Below are 13,928 nucleotides of genomic sequence, written 5' to 3'. Positions count from 1 at the left end.
GACCAATTCTTCAAAAAACACAAACTGCCACAACTCAACATAAAATAGATAATTTGAATAGCCCTATAGCTATTAGGGAAATTGAATTTTTTATTTAAAAACGTCCCAAAATGAAATGTCTGAGCCCAGATAGTTACACTAGAGAATTCTACCAAATATTTAATGAAGTAACACCAACTCTGCACAATCTCCTTCAGAAAAAAGAAGAGGAGGGAACTTCCCAGTTTATTTTATGAAACTAGTATTATCATGATATCAAAACTGGACAAAGACAGTACAGATAATACACTTTACCCAGATAATCCCTCATGAATATAGATGCAAAAAATCCTTAAGAAAATATTAGCAAGTATAATTCAGCAAAATATAAAGATAATCATATATCATGACTGAGTGGCCTTATTCCAGAAATGCAAGGCTATTCAATATTTGAAAATCAGCCAATATAATCCACCATATTAACAGGCCAAAGAACAAAAAAAAACTAGATTGTGTCACTCAGTGGAGAAAAACATTTGACAAATTTCAACACCTGTGCATGGTAAAAACTCTCAGAAAAATAAGAATAGAAGGGAATTTACCAACTTGATAAATTGCATCTACAAAAACCCTTCCGCTGGGCTTCCCTGGTGGCTCAGTGGTTGGGAGTCCACCTGCCGATGCAGGGGACACAGGTTTGTGCCCTGGTCCAGGAGGATCCCACATGCCACAGAGCAGCTGGGCCCATGAGCCATGGCCGCTGGGCCTATGCGTCTGGAGCCTGTGCTCCGCAATGGGAGAGGCCACAGCAGTGAGAAGCCCGCTTACCGCAAAAAAAAAAAAAAAAAAAAAAAACCAACAACAACAACCCTTCAGCTAACATCATATATAATGGTGAAAGATGGAATACTTTCCCACTAAGATTGGTAACAACTCAAGGATGTCTACTCTCACCACTCTTATTCAACATTGATGGAAGACCTAGTCAGTGCAATAAGGCAAGAAAAGGAATAAAAGACACTCATATCAGAAAGGAATTAACACTGCCCCTATTTGCAGAAGATGTAAAAAATCCCAAGGGATCCATAAAAACTCCTAGAACAAAATGAGTTCAGCAAGCATCACAGAATACAAAATAAACAAGCAAAAATCATTTTATTTCCATGTACTCACAATGAATATGAGTTCACTGAAATTAAAAATACAATACCATTTACAATCAATCCAAAAAGAAATGCTTAGGTATAAATCTAACACAACATGTATAGAACTTGTATGCTAAAAACTACACAATGCTGATGAAAGAAATCAAAGAAGATCTAAATAAATGGAGAGACATGACATTCATAAATTGAAAGACTCCAACATAGCAAAGATATCAGTTCTCCTTTCCAAATTTTAGGACAGATTTAATGCAATCCTATCAAAATTTCAGGAAGATTTTTTATAGATACAGACAAGATTATTCTAAAGTTTATATGAAAATGCAAAGGAACTAAAATAGCTGAAACAGCTTTGAAAAAGAAGAATGAAACAGGAGGAATCACTCTACCCAATATTAAGGCCAATATAGCTTGAATAGCTACAGTATTCAAGACATTGTAGTGTTTGCAGGACAGACACATAGATCAATGTAACAGAATAGAAGACCCGTAAAGAGACCCACACACATATGCCCAGTGAGTCTTGACAAAGGTGCAAAAGCAATTCAGTGGAGGAAAGATAGTCTTTGCAACAAATGGTGCAGGTGCATTTGGACATCCATAGGGCAAAAAATGAACTTCAACCTAAGTCTCACACTTTATACAAAAATTAACTCAAAATGGATCACAGGCTTGAATGTAAAATGTAAAAGTATAAAACTTTTAGAAAAAAAGAAGCAAGAGAAAATCTTCAGGATGTAGAACAAGACAAAGAGTTTCTTATAAAACTAAGTATGCAACTACTATGTGACTCAGCAATTACACTCTTGGGCATATATTTATTCCAGAGAAATGAATTTACATGTTTGCACAAAAACTCATACACCAATGTCTACAGAAGCTTAATTTGTCACAGCCAAACACTGGAAACAATACAGATGTCCTTCAGCGAGTGAATGGTTAAACAAAGTATGGTATGGAATACTATTCAGCAACAACATGGAATGAACCACACTGATACACACTACAGCATGGATGAATCTCTAGAGAATTACAGTGTGAAAAGAGTCAATCCCAAAAGGTGTGATTCCATTTATATCACATTCTTGAAATGACAAAATATAGACACAGGGAACAGATTAGTAGTGGCCAGGGGTTAAGAGAGGTGTGGGGATGGGAGGGAAGTGTGTGCGGCTATAGAAGAGTAGCATGAGGGATCCTTGTGGTGATGGAAAATATTCTATATCTTGACTGTGTCGGCGCCAATATCCTGGTGATGATCCTGTCCTATAGTCTAGCAAGTGGTTACCATTGGGGGAAACTGGGTAAAAGATACATGGATCTCCCTGTATTATTTCTTACAATTGCTTGTGAATCTACAGTTACCTCCCAACAACAATTTAATTTAAAAACAAAAAGCAGGTGAGACTCTGGGTGTAGAAGAGGTTATTGTCATGGCTCATAAATGCATAATATCACTTCATTTTCTGACTAGGTCTTTATTTGGCTTCTTATGAAAGTGAGAGTCCAGAGAACCAAACAGAAAAAGAGAGGTGGAAATCTCTAAGGTGAGTCTCTGTGCCAAGACAAGTGTGGGAGGCAGGAGTAGGGAGCGGGTGGGAGGCAAGAGGAGGGAGCGGGTGGGGCGCTTGGGGCCAAGACAGAGTGGAGGGACTTCAGCTACACCTGGTTGTCAGCCTCCTGGGAGCCCCTCCGTGGGAAGGGGGCAGGTCAGACCAGAGTCTTAGAGGTGGGGGAGGAACTTAAGTGCTGGGGTAGGGAGAAGAGGCTGGAACCACGATCCCCCATGACTGGAGGCTGTCCCATGGGCAATTGAGATGTGTGCCCCAGGGCCTGGAACCCCAGTCCATACTCTTATGCCAGAAAGTGAGACACACGCCACCTCCTGCTTGTTCGGCCTGTTAACACAGCCGAGCGGAGGTTGGAAGTGATGCACAGCAGCGGGCTCTAAGGACTGAGCCAAGAGGATTGCATACGCCCCTGTGGGGTGGGGGCCTCCACTCTCTGGAGTATAACCACGGGCCGGGCCAGCAGGCTCTCACCACCCTCGCTCGGCATGTTTAAATCTGCAGGTCTTCTATTCTGGGGAAGACGTGAAAAGCACTGAGCTGGAGGAGGAGGAGGGGGAGGAGGAGGAGGAGAGGAAGCCAGAAGAAGCCTTCTGCCGCCCTGCCCCAGCCAGCCCAGTGGGAGGAGGAGGCATTGGTGCCTCGCTGCTTCGCAAACCATGACCCTGTGGCCTGGTGCCCATCACAGTGACCACACAGCACAGGAGACCTTTCTCCACCTTTTGTGGGACCTCAGCCCTGGAAGGGCCCAGAGCCTCCAAACACAGGGGTGGCACGTGCCTCAGGGGCCCTGCCTTCAGGACAGTGGTGCTCACATTGTTGGTCAGTCTGTCTGTCCTCGGCGATGACCCAAGGGGTTGGGTGATTGCAGTGTCACTCTCAGTGGGTGACTCGTGCCATGGAGACAGACATTCAGTCCGTCTCCAGGTGGCCTGGGAGCGTCTGCATCTCCAGCGAGCATCACCATGATGTGAGAAGGGCCAGAGCCCACCAGTGGCCCCTGCCATTCTACTGATGGACCTGACCCTGCCCCTTGAGATGGGCTGGTTTCTGCAGCCCCGTACACCCCCTTTCTGCATCCTGCTGGTATCGGGATAGCTTTCTGGTGACCACTATGATGCTGGTCAGCGGGACAAATTTGAGTCACAGACTTGACAGTGTGTACAGTACATTGTAAATTTTAGAGTTGGTATAAACACATTGGTATACCCTGCGTATCCACATCCACTTCATGTTTCTCACCTGTGGGCTTCTGCCAGGATGCAGGGCAGTTTCCCAGCTCAGGCCCAGGAATGCTGTGACCACAGGTCAGGAGGGGGACTTGGTGGCTATTTCCACTCCACAGACCCCATGCCCTGCTAAAAGGAGCTGGTGTGCAGTAGATGCTAGGTAAGCTCCGGTGAATGGAGCTTGTGTGAGGCCAGACACCTCTCTTGTTTGGGCAAGGAGTGATGAATCCAGGGAGGACCCTGAGCCCACCATGAAGCTCCTCCCCTGGGGCTCTCACCCAGCCCTTCACACACTGAGCCAAGTTTCTGGGCCAGGAAGTAGAGGGGCTGTGGAGCTGCTGAGCTTGCAAGTGACCAGGTCACCCAGCCAAGAAGTCAGGGAGCGTGATGTACACTCCCATTCCTGGTCAGGGCCTGAGGGCAGAGTGATGTGTTGAAGGTGCACTGATGCATCCTGGCCAGCTCCTGACCGTGTCAGGACTCTCAGCGTCTAGGCCCCCTTCAGCTAGGACCTGACACCGCTGTCCTGGCAGTGTGGGCTTGGGTCCCACCTGAGGGACAGGCAGAGACAGAGCAACCAGCACTCCAGGTGCCTTCCCCAACTTGAGAAATTCTGCCTGATGAACGCAGGACCTCAGCAAGGCCCCAGAAGGACCCTGCAGCCTGACAGAGGCATGGGAATGCTGTACGTTAGGGTTGAATGGGATCTGCTCTGCACCAGACCAGCCCACCTCTTTTCATCTGAGACCCTAGAGAGGGTGAGTAGTGGAGTGGGTAGCAGAGCAGGAACTGAGCTCCAGCCAAGCCCAGGCTCCCACCCTGCCTCACACCATATCTAGCTCCCCACAGAGGTGTGGGTGGGGCCCTGGTGCCAAACCCAAGGTGTCCTGGCTGGGGGGGGGGGTTCCAGGAGCTGACTAGAAGCACCTCCTGATCCCCTCGTCCCTACCCAACACACTCCCTTGGTGTCTGGGGCAACATTAGACAAGACCCCTACAAACATCAGCAGGGACTGTCCCTGCATCCTCGTCACACTGAGCACTGCCTGTCAGGAGCAGGGGCAAGTGGCACAGAGGGGTTAGTGGCCTTGGAGACATGTGATGGCCAGTCCAGGGCTGATGCCCATGGAGCTCTGGGAGGCCTACCTGGGGAGGAGGAGGTTATATCCTTCCCCAGCCACAGGGAGACAGGACACTCTGGAGGCGGCTTCCAGTCTACCCATGGGCCCCAACCTTGCCGGTCACCTGGCTCCAGCTCCCTACTCTTGAGCAACTCAGTGCAGGGACCTATGAGGAAACCCCAGAATGCTGAGCTTCAGGAAGCAGCAGGTGAGGTCAAGGGGCTGGGGGCAGCTGGCCACAATGTCCCCCCTGCCTCATGCAATCCCTTACCCAGGCCCAGGATCCCAGCTCTCTCTCCAAGGCCAGATCCCAAATTCCTCAGCTCAGCCATACCCCTCACAGTCCTCTCCATCTCACACTGGGAGATTGCGGCAGCCTCCCCCAGGCTGTGGGGAGCATGAAGAAAGGGTGTTGGAGAAGCAGTACAGGGCCCGCAGCTGAAACTCTGGGGGTTAGGTGGGAGGCAGGTCAAGCATGTCACTGCTCATAGAGGCACACCCCCAGGCCTGAGGCTATTTCCTATTTCCTAGTTCTGTGGCCTTGAAATTGCTCTTCCCACTGCCTGGGATGCTGTTCCTGAGATCGTTGATCTAATCGGAGCTGCAACCTCAGCTGTAAGTTCCCCCTTCTGGGGAGGGGTTCCTGACATGCAGCCCCCTCAGCCACATCTGTTCCCTCTAGTCTATAAGCCCCTCAGTGGCCCAGTGCAAAATAGATGTCAGGTGAGGTTGGTGGTGTGAGGCCTGGGTTCATCCCCAGCTGGGAGAGGTCCAGAGAAGGAGGGAAGGAGGCAGCCCATGGCTAGCCCCACAGAGATCACAGGGCCAAGGGGACTCAAGCTGAGTGTGTTTGTGTCTTAGATTCATCCCAGGGGCCCTGCTCCCCACCTCGCTGAGCACCCACTTGGTACCCAGCCCCAGGTGCCCAGGCCAGGAGGAGGGCCTTCTCTCAGTAACTCCGCAGGTGGGGATCTTGGTGCCCTTTCTCCAGGTGCAGCCTCGGCGCCCAGAGAGGGGTGGTGCCCTGCTCACAGCCATTTGGATGGTTCCTTAGTCACATCCAGGACTCCAGGCCCTTCCCTGTAGAGGCCCTTTTGTCCTCCTGCCATCCTGGCCTCAGTCCCTATGGCCAGGTCAGATGGCCCACAGGGGATGCAGCAGTTGGAGCCTATTCCTGGGGGGCAGGTGTCAGCCCCACAGGTGGTGCCCAAGAGTGATGCCCATGAGGCCCAGTTTGGTGGCAGGTGACACAGATCCCTGCCACACAGCAGGTTTGAGGCCACCCAGCTGAGCCACACAGCAGGCACTTGGGCCTCAGGGCTCTGGGGTGACCAGCAGCCCCACTGTGCACAGGAGGCCAGGGAAGGGCCATGGCTATGGTCTCTCTTTTGTTGTCTAGCGCTTTTTCTCTGAGCCCTCCAGGGAAGGAACAGGGGGGGTTAGGACAGGAAGATGTTCCTGCCTGGGGTTTGCCTCAGAGACCCCGGGCCTGGCTGGGTTCAGAATCAATTCATCTCATATGGGTGATCTGTGGGTCCTCTGAAGCCTCTGCCCCTTACATTGCTTCCCTACCTGCCCTAGTTTCTTGGGGTGGGTGTCTCCATTGTGGCCAGTGACCAGTGACTTATCGCTGGAACTCAGCCACAACCAGGCTTCTGTGGAGGCCTGTCTATCCACCTGACAGCCCTCCAGGGCAGGACCCCAGACAACCCCGGGGTGGTTCTCAAACATGTGTCCAAAGTTGTCCCAGAACACCACAGACCCTAACAACTCAGAGACAGACAGCCACCAGTGTGGCCCCTTGTCCTTCAGACACCGCAGGCAGGTATCAGACCTCAGGGCGCTGCATCCCCCACGCTGCAGGGCTCATATGAGGTTCCCAAGGAAGGGGCACCCCACCCACAGCACGCCTAAGCAGTGCCCTCCCCAGGCTCTAACTCTTGACCACTGATACACCCCATCCATGAGTCAAGGGAGCAGGGAGCCAGATAACTCAGTCAAGAGCCACAGTTGGGGTGTGCCTCAGCTGGAAGCTCCATTTCACCCCAAAACTGAAATGCTTCCATCATGGGTGCTAAACCCCAGACCTGGCACTTTATATACAGCCTGACACATCCCACGAGATAGGTGCTATCACCATCCCCCTCGCCAAGTGACAAAACGGAGGCTCACAAAGGCAAAGCCATTGCCCAAGGACACCCAGCTTGCAGGGACAGAGCCTGGGCCTACCAGGGTCCATTGTCCACCAAGGCTCTGTTGCTCAGGGTGCTGAGGAGCCAAGGGGAGCTCCAAATGGCCTCTGGGTCTTCCTACAAGCACAAACACGATGACACACATCTTTCCTCCCCTCCTGCCCCTTCCTCTTGGGAGGGTTGCTGAGCCCCCTCGTGCCCCTTGGTGTTTCAGGTGTGCCATCTACTGTCTCATTTATACTCAATACAACCTCCCCTCTCCCCTATTGCACACAGCCCTCTGTGGGCTCTGCTAGGCACAGCTGGGCCTCTTCCCCAGCAGCAGAAGACAGCAGTCCTCACCCCACGCTCCCCATCATGCTACCCTTTGCCACCGGCATCCATGCTGTAAGGTTCACATCCCAATACACAGCCTCTTCAATGAAAATGGCTCCATTTTTCACTCTCAGGACTCAGATGGGAGCCCTAGATCCCAGGGCCAGGGAACAGATCCAGAAAGATCTTAAAATGCACACACAAGATGCTTCTCAGCACAACCAGGCCCTTGCCCTCAGGCTGAACAGAGAGCCTGACACTGCCTTAGATATCCTATGCTGGGCCTCCAGGCAAGACCAGAAGGGTAGGAAAATTAACTGGGAATGAACAGACCTGAGGCATAAGCTAGAACCACCACCAATAGACCTCCACCAAGTGGGCAAGCTGGGGAAAAGATCAGTAGAGAGATGGGGGAGACAGGAATCCAGGGTGTCGGGGGAAGAGAACAATGGCAGGAAAGACTCGCAGAGGCCAGATGGTGAAATATATCCCCCTCACCTGGGGAAGACCAAGGAGCTTGGAGTTCACCCTGGAGCTCTGGGTTGGGGCAGGAGGGACACTAAAGTGTTTTAGGAGGTGATGTAATTGTTAATTTTATGTGTCAACCAGACTGGGCCACAGGGTACCCAGATATTTTGTCAAACATTATTCTGGGTGTGTCTGTGAGGGTGTTTCTGGATGAAATTAACAGTTGAATCAATCAGGACTCAGTAAATCAGATTGTCCTCCCCAGTGTGAGGGGGCCTCACCCAATCAGTTGGAGGCCTGAAAAGAACAAAAGGTGAAGTAATGGAGAATCCGCTCACTCTCTGCCTATTTTCAACCTGGGACATGGTTCTTCAGCATTTGGACTGGAATTTACACCATTGGCTGTCCTGACTCTCCAGCTTTCACATGGCAGATCTTGGGACTCTCAGCCTCCATAATTACATGAGCCAATTCTTTATCATCTATCTATCATCTATCCATCATCTATATCTATCTATCTGTCTATCTACCTACCATCTATCTATCTCTCCTATTGGTTTCTCTGGAGAACCCAGACTAATATAAGAGGTAACATGGTCAGTTTTAGAAAGATTTCTTTGATACTTTTTTTTAATGTAAATTTATTTATTTTATTTCTTTTTTTTTCTTAACATCTTTATTGGAGTCTAATTGCTTTACAATGGTGTGTTAGCTTCTGCTTTACAACAAAGTGAATCAGTTATACATATACATATGTTCCCATATCTCTTCCCTCTTTTTGAATTAAAAGGTTTTAACCCAATAATTCTACTTTTGTGTTTTATCCTAAGGAAAAAAAATTTGATTAGCACAGTATTTGCATAATAGGGAAGTAACTAATGGTTACATTATTCCTGTTCCTGTGAGAGCAGGTGGATTTTGCTCCCCAGCCCAGCCCAGAACATAGAGGGCCCCCACCTGCTGAAAAGGCATGCCTAAACTCCTTCTTGGAGCCCAGGTGGGAGATTGGTGCATTCTCCTGGCCTCTGCATGCACACTGGATGGGCTGACAGTGAGGAGCTAAGTCAGCAATAAGATTAGTGCATCATAGCAATGCAGAAAGCTCTTCAGCCAATTTACTTACTCTTACTGCTTTTGTGGACAGTTACATCTCATTTACTTCAATAATTATTTGCCTTTTGCATTAAAACATAAATAAAATACATCAGGGTAGAGCACAGTTTGGTTTAAATTAAGATCTCTTAACACTAACATATACAACCTCTCTGTCTAGGTCTGTCTTTATAGTTAATCACTGGATCTCACACACGCAGGCACTTAGCAAGGAGACCTGCTAGTAGGCGCTAAAAAGACTCAGGCAAGAGAAGAAGGTAGCCTGGGCCAGAGTGTAACAGTGGAGGTAGCAAAACATGACCCAGTTTGGGATATATTTTGAAGGTAAAACCTTCAGAGCATTTGCTGATGGAGTATAAGTTGTATGTGAGAGAAAGGGAAAGGTCAAGACTAACTCCAAGGTTTTGAGGTCTTAGCAAATAGATGAATGGCACTGCCATTTACTGAGCTGTGGGAAACTGGGAGAGGAGTAGGATTAAAGGGGAAAATCAGGAATTTGATTTGGAGCATGCTCAGTTTGAGATGCTCATTAGGCAGCCCAGTGAAGGTGTTGGGTACGAATTGGAATGACATGACTCTGGGGTTCTGAGGGAAGATATGGCCTAAGTATATAAATCTGGGGGGCTTCCCTGTGCAGGCTGCTTTACAGCCAGGGGCACAGATAAAGCACCTAGAGAGCAGGGCACAGAGAAAAGATAACTGAGCCCTGGGGCATTCGAATGTTTAGAGGTTGGGGAAATAAAGCAGATCCACCAAAGGACATTGAGAAGGAATTTCTAGAAGTTAAGGGGAAAACCAAAGAAGAGACAAAAGCTGATAAAGAGAGATTCAAGAAGGAAGGGATGATCAGCTGTGTCCTGTGCTACTGAAAATTCAAATAAGACAGGAACCAAGAGCTGACCTTCACACTGGGCAGCAGAGAGGTAAACAGCAACCTCAAAGGGAGGAGTTCTGGGGAAATTTGGGGGGTGGGGGGAAACGTATGACCGAAGACAATTCAGAAGAAAATGGAAAGATTGACTATCCAATAGAAAAATGCGCAGGAGATAAAAAAAAAAAAAAACAGTTTCATAGGAGAAGAAATGCAAATGACTCAAATGTACGAAGAGATGCTCATGGATGGCAGAAATGTTCAACCTCACTCAAAGAGGACCACATTGGTATGCTGTTTTCACCTCTTAGATTGACAGAATAATAATTGCAAAATTGTGTGGGCAAAGTTGGGGAAACAGACACTCCCACATTGCTCTTTGGAGTGTAATTGATACAGTCCTATGGAAGTGAATTTGGTAATTTTCACCAGAATTGCAAATATGTGGTATGCTGTGACATAGTTATTCCATCTCTTGCAATTTTTCTTACCATCATGCTTGTACACCTCCAAATGAATAAGCCTGCAGACAGCTTTTCATCACAGCACTGTTTGACAGAAAAAGATTAGAAACAGCCCAGTGTCAATAAATAGGAAACTTGTTAAATCAATCACTGCACAGCCCTACCACAGAATACCGTGCAGCTGTAATGAGGATGCTCTTTACCTACTGATATAAAAAGGTACCCACTAGGGCTTCCTTGGTGGTGCAGTGGTTGAGAATCTGCCTGCCGATGCAGGGGACACGGGTTCGTGCCCTGCTCCGGGAAGATCCCACATGCCGCAGAGCAGCTGGGCCCATGAGCCATGGCCACTGAGCCTGTGCGTCCAGAGCCTGTGGTCCGCAACGGGAGAGGCCACAACAGTGAGAAGCCCGCGTACCACAAAAAAAAAACAACAAAAAAAAGGTACCCACTATATGATACAGGTATAAAAAAGCATGTGTAGTATGTTAGCATTTGTATAAAAACAGATGGGAAGAAATATATTTATATTTGCTTATATTACATTAAAAGTCTCTAAAATTTTTTTAACATTTTAAAATACACAAAAATCTAATAATAGTTAACTTTGGAAGATGTGGACTGGGTGGATAGAAAAAGACCTTCTGCTTCTGAACTATGCAGTGCATTACCTATCCAAAAATTAAATTGATTAATTAAAATTTCACACACAGAGAGAGCGTATATTTGAGAATCTGAAGAGTGAAGACTTCCAGCTTCTAGCTGTGGGAAATTTCTATGCACGTGGGATTACTGGACAGGATCTATACATTCTTAATTTCACAGAATATTGCAATATTGCTTTCCAGAATATTTGCCAGTCTATATCCCCACCAATAAGATTCAGGGGGCCGCCCAAATCCTTGCCAACAATTAATAACATCAGGATATGTTCCTGATGCAAGATATGTGCGCCAAATAAGGAAATAAGAAAGGTGATGAGTACCAGCAATCATAGGCCACAATGCAAGGAGAGAACAAGGGAAGACCTGGGGAGACAGGGCAACCTGGAGCAAGTAAGGCAAGAACTCCTGGAAAAGCCTGCTCTGAGGGATGGCTGGCAGGTGTGACCACCCTAACCATTACCCCAGAGTGCTCTTGGGGAATGGAAAAAGGAAGGGAAGGGGAGAAAAGGGATAGCTGACCTTTGTTATAAGCTCTTTAACACTATAGATTATTTTCAAGCAGTACTTTGATTTTTTAAATTAATTTTAAAAATAATTTCTAAAGCCAAATTATAAAATTCCATTCAAAGATTATACCAAAAAAATTACAGTAAATCACTGTGGGGGGTAGAATGAGGCTCCCAAACCTGAGAGGGCTTGTGAACCCAGAGTAATGAGCAGGGAAATGGGGAAGTGCAGGGACAGTAAAAGATGAGTTTATCTCTTAAAGGTTATCTCCTTCCAAAGTAATATGATTCCAAACACTTGGGGGCTACCAGAGGAGGAAACACCTGGGGACAGGGGACAGGGAGGGCAGGGCCAGAAAAGTTTCTCAGGGCAGTGATGATGAAGAGTCTCTTTCAAGCATCAGGAGCAGAAATCTCAAAGAGCAGGTGGGAGGAGTTCCACTTCTAGAATGGTCGTGTAAGGAGTTCCAGGGACCCACTCCCCAGTAAAACAAGCATAGGTGGTGAAAATGATTTTTTTTAAGTTTCTGTAAATTGTCTTAAGAGCATAAAGTAAATGAAGAAAAATTTATTTAAGAAAATCTACTGAAAGTAAGAACAGTGAAAGTTTATGGTGTTTGAACCGTGACCCACTTCCTCACTCTTCACTCTCAGCTCAGCATGATAGATGCTCCACTCCAGCCAGGCAGGTGCAGCCAAGAACACAGGGCTCCTTCTCCCCCCAGATTCCAGTCAAGGGCTACCATATCTCCCCAAGAGGAACACACTGCCAGTATTTCTCCATCCCCACACCCCAGTTACATGTTGTAAAGGTTAAACCCTGAGTTAGTACAGCTGAGAGGTCAGAGGCTCCCTTCCTCCACCAGCTCCCATTCATAGAGTGGAAACTCTATCCCAGGTGCTTTAGTCAGAGAATATTGGAGCCCTGATTACTCTCACCCCAGCTCACTTGTAAGATGAAGTTTCCACGCTGGCAGAGGCAAGCCAGGGAGACCAGATGCTACAGCCCCCACACAGTGCTCTGCCCATAAAGCAAAGATATCACTCTGAGAAAGTGGGTCACTGTCCCCATTACCCATGATGGAGCAGTGGCTCAGAGACTTTGCCCAGGGAGAGGCAGGTCATAAGAACAGAGAACTCCCAAGCTTTACCCAGAGGAAATTACTTTATTTGAAACATAATGTAGCAAATTTCAAGCCTAAGGGCACTCTCATAAACAATAGAAATTTCAGTAGTAAGCAATTAGTAGGAGACTAGTAGTTCTCATGAAAATGAGAACTATAAGCTAAACCATAAAACAGCTAGGTTACCAGAAAGAACCATGGAAAAAAGCAGTGATGAAGAACCCAACTGGGGTCAGAACAAAACTCAAAACTTGACCTTTAAAACTACCCCTGAAAAGGGGGCTTGCATTTAATTGGATCAGACTGTAGAACAGTATATGTCCCAGGACATTGTCAAAAGCAATAGAAAAATCATCCAAGAATTAGTGGAGCTTAACAGATGGGTGTGATACCAACAAAGAAAGACAGATAACAGAGAGATGAGGGAAAGAGACAGTCAAAAAGAACCCTGCCAAAGCCACCATCATCTCAGGGTGACTGTGCACATGCCCAAGACTGCACCCTCTGAGGAGCAATATGAAAGGCTTCACACTGCCAGCAAAATAGATTTACTTCACTAGAACAGTCCACCTAAGTCACCAAACAAATAAACAAGCAAACAACAACAACTAGGCTGGGGGTGGGAGGTGGGGATGAAGACCAGTATCCATATTTGCTAACATATATTTTCTAAAATTTCCGGTTTCCAACAAAAAGTTACAAGATGTGAAAAGAAACAGGAACATCTGCCCATGCATAAGGAAAAAATAAAGTGGACAACACAAACTACCTATGAGAGGACCAAGATGTCAGATGTAACAGACAAAAACTTCAAAGCAGCCATTGTAAATATGTTCAAAGAACTAAAGGAAACTGTGCTTAAAGAAATAAAGGTTGATATGATGACAATGTCTCATCAAACAGAGAATATAAATAAAGAGATATAAAATTATAAAGAGGAAGAAAATGGAAATCTGGGGTCGAAAGCATAATAACTGAAGTGAAAAAATTACTAAAAGGGATCAAGAGTATATTTGAACTGGCAGAAAAAAGAAATAGCAAACTAGGGGCTTTCCTGGTGGTGCAGTGGTTGAGAGTCCGCCTGCTGAAGCAGGGGACACGGGTTTGTGCTCCGGTCCGGGAGGATCCCACATGCCACAGAGCGGCTGGGC

At 47.2% G+C, this 13,928-nt stretch overlaps 1 protein-coding gene across 3 annotated transcripts in view; it reads left to right on the top strand.

The window, feature by feature from the left end:
* The window catches only part of RASGEF1C (RasGEF domain family member 1C), a 97,709-nt gene extending 88,870 nt beyond the window's left edge, over positions 1–8,839 (top strand). For all 3 annotated transcript variants that reach the window (XM_059060539.2, XM_067032242.1, XM_067032241.1), the window contains exons 13-14: positions 2,617–2,689; positions 3,215–8,839. In XM_059060539.2, coding sequence (XP_058916522.1) covers positions 2,617–2,689; positions 3,215–3,239 — 98 coding nt within the window. In that variant the 3' untranslated portion in view covers positions 3,240–8,839. The remainder of the gene's footprint in view (positions 1–2,616; positions 2,690–3,214) is intronic.
* Positions 8,840–13,928: the final 5,089 nt, after the last annotated feature.

Source organism: Kogia breviceps, chromosome 4 (genome assembly GCF_026419965.1).
Source record: "Kogia breviceps isolate mKogBre1 chromosome 4, mKogBre1 haplotype 1, whole genome shotgun sequence".
NCBI lineage: Eukaryota > Metazoa > Chordata > Mammalia > Artiodactyla > Physeteridae > Kogia > Kogia breviceps.
Note: the sequence above shows the minus strand (reverse complement) of the source record. Positions and strands in the feature narration are given on the sequence as shown.